The 9,956-nt window shown below is 43.2% G+C and overlaps 1 protein-coding gene across 1 annotated transcript; it reads left to right on the top strand.

Annotated features, from left to right (window-relative positions):
- Positions 1-620: 620 nt before the first annotated feature.
- LOC148130123 (uncharacterized) lies at positions 621-9,707 on the top strand. The gene is made up of 2 exons (XM_087969093.1): positions 621-1,454; positions 9,618-9,707. Exons 1-2 carry the CDS (start codon positions 621-623, stop codon positions 9,705-9,707), a joined length of 924 nt encoding a protein of 307 aa, XP_087825219.1.
- The last annotated feature ends 249 nt before the right edge of the window (positions 9,708-9,956 follow it).

Here is a 9,956-nt window from a genome sequence, read left to right as displayed (position 1 = left end):
AATATATGATATGTGCATGGACCAAAAGTGTGCTTAGTGTTCTGGAGCACTCTATTCCTACAGTATATGGTACCATGGATTTTATTTAATTATAATGTGATTAAAAAGCCGGCGTTTTAGCTAACTGTTATGTATTAAGAACCTGCCTGAAGTTCTCCTTCTGGTCCGCCATCTGAGCGGGAGCGCCAATCGCTCCCATTGGCTGATGCCGTTTGACAGCCGGCTATAAAAGGGAGCTGTCAAACGGCATCAGCTGTCGCCGCCAGCTGGCTGTCAGATTGCCTCTGAAGCCGCGGCGACCCTTTATTCAATGAATAAAGTATTGTTAGCCTAGCCTGGCTCAGTCTCCCTTCTGTAACCACCGCTCTACAACACTGGCGACGAGGGCGGGATGCAGTAAAGACGTCCAGGTGAAACAATTGAGCCGAAGTCACACAGAGAAAGAGCTGAAGCCGCTAAGTGCCGATTGAAGTCACTGCCGCCGGTGCTCTCCAAAAGAGTGCGAACTTCAAAGCTCCTCAGCTGAGGAGCCGAACGCCGCTGACAGGCGCTACTGAAACGCTTTTCTAAAAGCGACCACTAATTTTTTCCTCACCTAGCAGACCCACTCTGTCGCTCAAATGGCATCTACGCCGACCTTCCCACATTTCCAGCCAGGAACAGAGACTTGGGAATCTTACATTAACAGATTTGAATGTTTTTTAAATGCTATAGACTTGTCTAGGGCTACAGACCTGAGGAAAAGGTCTTATTTTTTAAGCTTCTGTGGGGCTACAGTTTTCGACACTGCCTCAGCATTAGTGTCACCACGACCCATTAAGGCTATTCCCTGGGAAGAGTTGAAAGAGATTTTATCCAACCACTATTCCCCCAAACCCTCTCAGATAGCTAGGAGGCTAGCTTTTAGGAGAAGGGTTCAAGCTGAAGGAGAAACCGTGAGCCAATATATGGCAGCCCTAAGATCTGCTGCCATACACTGCGGTTTCAGGGATTACCTGGAGGACATGCTTCTGGACCAGATAGTGGGGGGAATTAGGGATTTAAAACTCCAGAGAAGGCTGTTAGCAAAGAAAGATCTAACTTTATCCCTAGCCATTGAAGAAGCTCAGGCTGCTGAAATATCTGCAGCTGAGATTCAGGGAGCTACCCCAAAACAAGGACAGGCTACAGTCCATTATGATGAGATATCCCAGGAGGAATTAGAAGAACCATTAGAAGTAAATCGCCTCACACACCCCAGGACACCTTTAGCTCCACCAAGGAGAAACAACAACCAGTTCACCAAACAACAGCCCCCTTGTACAAGCTGTGGAGGTAACCACCTTAGATCCAATTGCAGGTTCAGGAATGCTATTTGCCTAAACTGCCAGAAAAAAGGGCATATAGCCAGAGTTTGTCAAGCTGAGCAAGCCCCCTTCCAAAGATCTCGAGTCTCTGCCTCATCCCAAAGGCAAGTAAAAAGCTGCTATACCTGCCATCACGCGGGCAGTTTCTCCACAAACCCTAACAAAATAAGCGTTTCTCTTCTCTTAGAAGATAAGCCCTGCCACATGGAGGTGGACACCGGTTCAACCCTCTCCATCATCGCTTGGTCCACGCTGAAGAAGATTCTACCTTCGTTCCCAAGGAGGAAGCTGACTGCCTGCCACCTGAACCTTCGGGACTACCAGGGGAAGACCATCCCGGTCCTGGGTAAGGGAAGATTCCTTATTCAATTCCAAAACTTTAGAGGTTACTTGCCACTGGTAGTTGTTGATGGTGCCCTACCTAGCTTGCTAGGACTGGATTGGTTCCCTGCCCTAGGTCTTAACATCACAGGGATTCACTCTGTCAAAAACTCTGAAGTTGATGCCCTTTTTAATGACTACGCTGATGTCTTCAGCAATGACCTGGGCTGTTATACGGGCACCCCTATATCCTTCAATGTGGGTCCACAAGCCACCCCTATCCGTTTGAAACCTCGAAGGGTTCCCTTCGCCATTAGGCCCAAATTAGATGCTGAGCTAGACAAACTCATTACTCAAGGAGTTTTGGAACAGGTAGATTTTGCCAAGTGGGAAACACCCATAGTCACCCCTTTAAAAAAGGATGGTAGCGTGAGAATTTGCGCGGACTATAAGACGTCCATCAACCGTTTCCTTCAAGTTAGCACATACCCAGTGCCTGTTATTCAACACCTGCTTCACACTTTTGAGCCAGGCATAGTTTTTGCAAAATTGGACATGTCCCAGGCATACCAACAATTCTCTGTGGACCAGCACACTGCTGACCTCCAAACCATTGTAACATACAGGGGCGCTTTCAGATGTAAACGTTTACAGTTTGGGGTCAGCGTTGCCCCAGGCATTTTTCAATCACTCATGGAAAGAATTCTCCAGGGCCTACCCGGGGTGGTTCCATACTTTGATGACATTTTAGTATCAGCCTCTAACAAGGCACAACTGCTACTTAGAGTAAGGTCTGTTCTTGACAGATTTAGACTAAATGGGCTCAAATTAAAAAAAGATAAATGCACCATAGCTACCAACCAAGTAGACTTCCTGGGTTATCGAATTGATGCCTCGGGGATTCACCCCATAGAAAGTAAAGTCAAGGCCATTCACGAGGCACCCACTCCCTCTAACAAAACTGAATTACAGGCCTTTTTAGGGCTCCAAAATTTCTATGCATCCTTCCTACCCCACAAAGCCTCTGTAGCTGAGCCCCTACATAGGCTCCTAGACAAGGAGGTCTCCTGGCACTGGGGACATAAAGAAGCCAACGCTTTCCAGGCAGTGAAGTCGCTGTTAACCTCAAACGCAGTGTTAGTTCAATTTAACAAAGACTTGCCCCTAGTACTCGCCGCTGATGCCTCACCTTTTGGAATAGGAGCAGTTTTAAGCCACAGACTTTCAAATGGATCTGAGGCACCCATTGCCTATTTCTCAAGAACATTCTCTGCTGCTGAGAGAAATTACAGCCAGATCGATAAGGAGGTTTTGGCCGCTGTAGCTGCTGTAAAAAAGTACCATGAGTTTCTCTATGGCCATTTTTTTGAACTGGTAACTGACCACAAACCTTTGTTAGGACTGTTAGCTGGTGACAAACAAACCCCACAGGTACTTTCCCCGAGAATGACCAGGTGGACACTTTTTTTTGGCCGCTTATTCATACACCTTGATCCATCACCCTGGAATAAACCTGAGCCACGCAGATGCCCTCAGCAGGTGCCCCCTGCCTACACCAGTCGAGGACCCAGCTCCCATCCACACAATCTTCGAATGCATGGGACTGGACCTCCCACTTTCAGCCGGGGATGTTGCTGCACACTCAAAAAAAGATCCATTGATTTCCCAGGTCCTGGACTGGGTGGGAAGGGGGTGGCCTGATATACAATTTGCCCCTGATTTAATCCCCTTTAGGATCCGCAAGCAGGAGTTGTCTGCAATACAGGGCTGTCTGTTATGGGGGACAAGGGTGGTCATTCCTGCCTCCTTGCAAGAACCAGTTCTAAAGGCACTGCACGAGGGTCATCCGGGCATGGTAAGGATGAAGGCTTTGGCCCGCAGCTACGTTTGGTGGCCTGGACTAGATGCCCAAATTGCCAGCTGGGTCAACGCATGCCAGGCCTGCCAGGCGACAAGGGCAGCTCCACCCATAGTTACACCCACCAGATGGGAAGATGCAGGGCCAGGCTACATATTGACCTAGCTGGCCCCATGCTGGGGAAGACATTCTTGGTGGCAGTAGACTCGTTTTCAAAATGGACTGAAGTAGCCATGCTGTCTTCCACCACAACTCAAGCCATCACTAGGGTTTTGACCAGACTGTTTCCTACTCATGGACTGCCAGACACCTTGGTGTCAGATAACGGGCCTCAATTCAGCTGTAATAAATTTGCCATCTTCACTGCCAACCTGGGCATCAGACACGCCCTTACAGCCCCCTTTCACCCCGCCAGTAATGGGATGGCAGAGAGGGCTGTTAGGTCGGCCAAGGAAGTTTTGGCCAAACTGAGGCAGGCAGACTGGCACTCCAAGCTGTCCACTTACCTACTCACGCAACATGCCACGCCATGCCCCACAACCAACAAGTCACCTGCTGAACTTTTGATGGGCAGGCGACTCCGAACCACCCTGGACAGGTTGCACCCCCACTACTCCCCCAGCACACCCCTGGCATCTGACAGCCATGCCAGGGGCTTTGCCCTGCAAGACCTGGTTTATGCCAGGAACTATGCAGGGTACCCGTTATGGCTGCCAGGGCGGATAGTTTCTATTACAGGGCCCAGGTCTTACAGAGTCATCCTGGAAGATGGGAGAACCTGGAGGAGGCATATCGACCAGCTCAGGAGACGCTGGACCTCGTCTGCCACTGAAAGCCTGGACAACCCGCCGCCGAGCCACCCGGTCTACTCACCGCCTGCCGCAGCCGTCCCGCAGAACTACCCGGTCTACCAGAGGCCCGACTTCCCAGCCAACCGACCACCGCAGGAAAACTCACCAGAGAAGCCTCCAGATAGCAGGACCGGATCGGCCGTCGACCCTCCGCAGACGCCTGGCACCGCCGGAGAAGACAGAGACTGTGTTGCAGCCCCCAAGCCTCCAGAGCCGCGAAGGACAAGCCGCGAACGAAGGCCGCCATTGTGGCTACAGGACTACGCATGCGCGCGACCAGGGGGAAGGAGTGTTATGTATTAAGAACCTGCCTGAAGTTCTCCTTCTGGTCTGCCATCTGAGCGGGAGCGCCGATCGCTCCCATTGGCTGATGCCGTTTGACAGCCGGCTATAAAAGGGAGCTGTCAAACGGCATCAGCTGTCGCCACCAGCTGGCTGTCAGATTGCCTCTGAAGCCGCGGCAACCCTTTATTCAATGAATAAAGTATTGTTAGCCTAGCTTGGCTCAGTCTCCCTTCTGTAACCGCCGCTCTACAACACTAACTAATGCTGAACTTTGAAGCAGACAAGAAATCTGAACAGACCGTGAAATAATGAAACTGGAACAAAGCAGTGAGGTCTTAAGTTTGCTATTAAGGCATGAAAAAGCTGGACTACAAGCAGTTGCAAGATAACATCTGTGTTAGTGAGCCTGGAATGTGAAAATGTAATAATGTGAGTGGGCCTAATTTTCATAATGAGATTGTAGGGATCATGGTGTGAAGAATATTCCATGCTGTGAACATGCTGTCTTAATGTTTTACATAGAAAATCTGATGGTAGGAATTCTTCATACACTACACATTACATTAGAAATAAAAATAACTTCCTCTAATGTTTATGGTGCTATGCAGTGTTTCAGACATTTATGAACAATATATAGGATTTCTTTATTAGCTTCCCTCTGTTTATTTAACTGCCATGCTGGCTGAATCTGAAGGTCTCAGTTGTAGAAGTTTCGTTTCATAAATTAACTTATTTGGGGAGACTTATTTTAAAAAGTCTTCATGCCAATATGGTTTCAAGAATACTGTTAGCAATATTTTTGAAAATCTCTTTAACAGTTAAATAAAGATCTGAATCACTGGTATAACTGATGGCTGCCTTTTCCACTCTAAGGCCTCCTAGTAAGACTTTTTGAAAAGTCGTCATGTTTGGGCACAGAATACAAATAAAATATCTCTGTTTGAGGTCTTTTGATGCTTCACTTTCTCTGTGTGCTTCGTGCACAGCACTTTAATGAATGCTTTGTATTCTCCATCTATGCACACATCAAATTTTCATTCCCCTCCCCCTAAATCCATTTAAAACCCTTAATTAGCATCACTTGAATAATGCATTCATTTTCTTTTATGAAAAAAAAAACTGCATAGGAGAAAAACATATACTTAAGTCATTGGCATTTGGACTGCTTGGTGCATTGACAAAGCACAACATTGCATTTTTGCTGCTGACAAAAAGACAAAGGCAAGGAATGGTGAGTTAGGCATCTTTTATATACACTTCTTACATAAATCAAAGCCTTAGAAGACATGCCATTTTGAGACTCAAGAGTGCATGAAGTTTGAACATGCTACTCTTAATTTAATGTCAGCCTGATGTAATTTTATCAAAGGAAAAGACTTCTTATTTTTAAGTCCAAGTGCCCTTTCTCAAAGATCTAAGCTATTGTTTTGTCCAAACATTTTATTTTAATACATTCTGCATTTATGGTAGAAAACTAGGCTTGGCATATTTTAAATAAAACAGACTATTTAAAAATGTTTCATTCATAAAATACCTAACCTTGGTACTTTATTCAGTATTAGTACAAACCTATAATATAACATATATCTAATTGAAATGGGCAATTACTCTTTGTTGTAATTATTGTAAATATTTGACATCTGTGGGGAAGTGGAAGAAATAAAGTATTTCCTTCTTTCGCTCTTTCTGAGCAGTTTGGTGAACTGATAGTTGGAAGAAATCATTAAGGCAGAGAACCAGTTGTAAAATTATTTGAATCCCACCACTGCTAAGAACCCATATAAAGGGGGGGGGGGGTAATGATTCAGCAATTAAAGAGGCTGAACATGTGAGCTGCAAAGCTGATAGCTTGAGTTGACCTAAGTGCCACACAGCAAGGTAAGCTCCCATTCTTACCCTTACTCCTGCCCACTTAACAATTCAAAAGCATGCAAATATGAATACATAAATAGGTACCACTTTGCTGGGATGGCAACAGTGTTCCATGTGCCTTTGGCATATAGCCATGCTGGCCACATGATCACAGAAAATGTCTTCAGACAACTCTGTCCAAACACTGGCTCCCTCAATCAAGAAACCTTAGAGTTGGACACGATTAGACAGGGAAACCTTTACATAAGGATCCAAAGATCAGAAATATTGCTTTCTTTTGGAGGGTGTAACTTTTATAACCCATTTTGCCTTTTGGATCTTTTTCACAGTCTGTATTTAGCAGAGTGTACATATCTTTGAGAGAAACTAAGCTTATAATACTGTATTTTGCTGATATCAAACATGGTATCCTTCTGGACTATTTATAGGGAAAGTTTAGAACACATTTATGCTTCTGCCATTCTTTTCTCCATGGTGAGGTCCAGTCAATGTTGATGAGTGGTGGTGAGGAAGGATTGAGCCTCCACCAATATGTAGAGGTCCACAAGGCTAAATGCTGTTGTCCCTTCTTTTTAATATCTACATAAAAGATCTGGATGAGGTCTTCCATCATTTGTGGATTAGGTATCAGTTAAACTGTGACGTATTTCTCTTTCTTTTTTTCTTTCTCCCCCCCCCCCCCCCCCCCCCCCCCCCCCCCCCCCCCCCCCCCCCCCCCCCCCCCCCCCCCCCCCCCCCCCCCCCCCCCCCCCCCCCCCCCCCCAGTTGTACATCTAAACTTTGAGCTCTCTATGCGATATTGTCCACAATTTGTCCAAATGTCTGGAAGCTATGATGGTTTAAATGGAGAAAAAAAGGTTCAAGCACAATAATGGTGAATCTGGATGCTATAGTTATTTGGACTCCCTAGATCTAGGAAGTATCCATCTTTGGTCCTCTCTGACAATTTCAGGCTGTAATGAATTCAAAGCTCCTGCTGGAAGAGTAAATACCAGGAGTGAGTACCAACAAGGACTTAGCACAGATAAATGGTTCCTTAAACTGTTTCATCACAGAATACCTTTCCACTTTTAAAACTTATGGAGAACCCTAAAAGAGCAGTTGTTTGTAGAGGTTACATTTAACAGTATTTATTGTATTAAAAATTAAAACGGATGCATTTGCTACTGCTACCACATCTTATAATTAATTGATGGGATTTTCATATTGTATTATTTTTCAGCATGAACAACATGAATTTATCAACAAGCTGATAAATCATTTTTAGGGGTTTTAAAAGAAAACTTTAAGAAAACACTGCATTAGCCCCAGTTCATGAACTATTTTGATGGTGGAATCTTTCAGGTTGTTCTCGTCAACAAGTTTCTTAGTTCTTTTTCATCATCATCCTTTCGGGCTAATTGTGGATTTTTATCTGTTTTTAATGCTCAGTCAAGAAGGTTTTACATATTACCAATGCCCAAAACCATTTTTGAATGGCCTCACAAGTGTGTGTGTGTGAGAGAGAGAGGGGGGGGGTTGCTATTGTTGTTTTGTTTATTCTTCCTATTGCTTTATTCTTTTTCTTTGTTCTATTTTATTAAGTACATAATGTCAAACCACATCTCCAGATGCAACCTATTTATACATATATTTTTAAAAGCTATCAAGTTAATTGTCATCAAATCAAATTTTATTTCTAATGAATTTGTAGTTCTATTCTATTGGTAACCTAAGAAAAATATACGGACAGCAAGAGCAGGAAGATGACACTTTCATACAACTGTTTAATTTTAATAGCAAGTCCATATTCCCTGATTCATTACAGTTTTAGATTGCAAAGAGATACAGTAGCATACATGTCTCTCAGATAACCAAATGAATAATTAGAATTTATGGAGGGTAAAGACAATGCTGAATGTGTGGCCACATTTCCTTTGCAGAATGGGTCAAGGAACTGAATCCTTTACAATTCTGTAGCAGTATTCCTGCAAAATCCTGAATGAAAAACTAGCCTGACTCAGCTGTTACCCTAGGTTTACTTTATGTGTCATGCAACATAGTAAGTCATAGTTAAACTACACATGGCTTGCAAACACAGGGTTGCCTTTTCTCATATCAGAAGTTACTTATTCTTACCTGCAATTTTTGCTGGCAGTCTCTTGCAGTCACTGATACACCACTTAAGTAATTATTTACTCAGAGACAGATAAAATCTGTTTACCTTTTTCAATAGTTCTAAAATGCCTAAGAGCAACCAAATTAAAAACCCAAAATAGGGCCTTTTTTATTTTACAAAGGCACCTTGCAAGCTGTCATTAGATAAAGCTATCTGTCTTATGTTTCTAACAAGAATGTGATCAAAGTCTTCCGTTTTTCAAAGGAAGGATATAAACACAATTTTTGTTGCCTCAATTGAGGTCTGAGCCATCAGTGGCTATTGTAATGCCCACATTTATTTAAGCCTTTTTTCATCAGTCATTCATGATAGAAACATAATACTGAAATATCAAAGTCTTTTTTCTTTACTCAGCAAAAAGCTAATGTGCAGAGATTGGTTGATTGAGTTTTAAATGAAATTGTATCCAGACTGTAAAATGCTATTGCCCACTAAAGCAGCTTTCCTATGAGTTGTCTCACTGATTTAAATTCATTTGTCTCATATTAAATAACTGTGTTAGCTGTCCTTTGGTTGCTACTATTTATTAGCAATAGAATTACAGTTAAATGCCAGCTCAGAAGCAAACTAGGTATGCCTATAGGCACAATTGCCAATTTAAGAATGCAACAGCATTTTTCAGTTATTAGTCACCCAATTATGCATTTAACTTTAGTTAATTATTTTGCATATATGAGAAACGAAAATGGATTGCAAACCATAGCAGTGTTTTACTCTATTGTTTCAATCTGATGAGACTGGCTGAAAGCAACAAAAGAAGTGAATTGAAATTACTTTCCAGTTATAATCCTCCATAGAGTTAACCAAGAGTAAGCCTCATTAAGTACATAGGCCTACCTTTAAAGAAGCATACCCATATTGTATAATTTCCCTTTGCCCATCCTTTCTGTTCCTTCTTATTCCTCTATCACTCTATGCCTTTAAAGGTCATACTCAGTGTTAAGAAATCAGCAATAGGAGATATTTTTCATGATTATGGCAAGGACCATGATGTTCAACCAATTCTTGCCCCATGATCAAATTGCTGTTACATGAAGTTAAACTGCTTTATGCTTTCCAAATTAAAATCTAGAGGTATTTTTTCTAAAACAAACAAACAAACAAAAATACACACACACATAAATACATACATACATACATACATACATACATACATACATACATACATGAAATTCACAAGATTTGTAGTGCCCCAGTATTGGATCAGCCATCTGTCTGTCTGACTGTCTGTCTGTCTGTCTGCCTGTCTGTCATCTTATCTATCA

Source organism: Notechis scutatus, chromosome 6 (assembly GCF_049901735.1).
Source record: "Notechis scutatus isolate UNSWTSFEM ecotype Mainland chromosome 6, rNotScu1.2, whole genome shotgun sequence".
NCBI classification, from domain to species: Eukaryota; Metazoa; Chordata; class Lepidosauria; order Squamata; family Elapidae; genus Notechis; species Notechis scutatus.
Note: the sequence above shows the minus strand (reverse complement) of the source record. Positions and strands in the feature narration are given on the sequence as shown.

Coding starts and splice junctions, on each gene's coding strand:
- LOC148130123 (XM_087969093.1), top strand. CDS start 621: ATGGCATCTACGCCGACCTTCCCACATTTCCAGCCAGGAACAGAGACT. Junction 1,455..9,617: donor CTGCCTCATCCCAAAGGCAA/GTAAAAAGCTGC, acceptor ATGCCTTTAAAG/GTCATACTCAGTGTTAAGAA.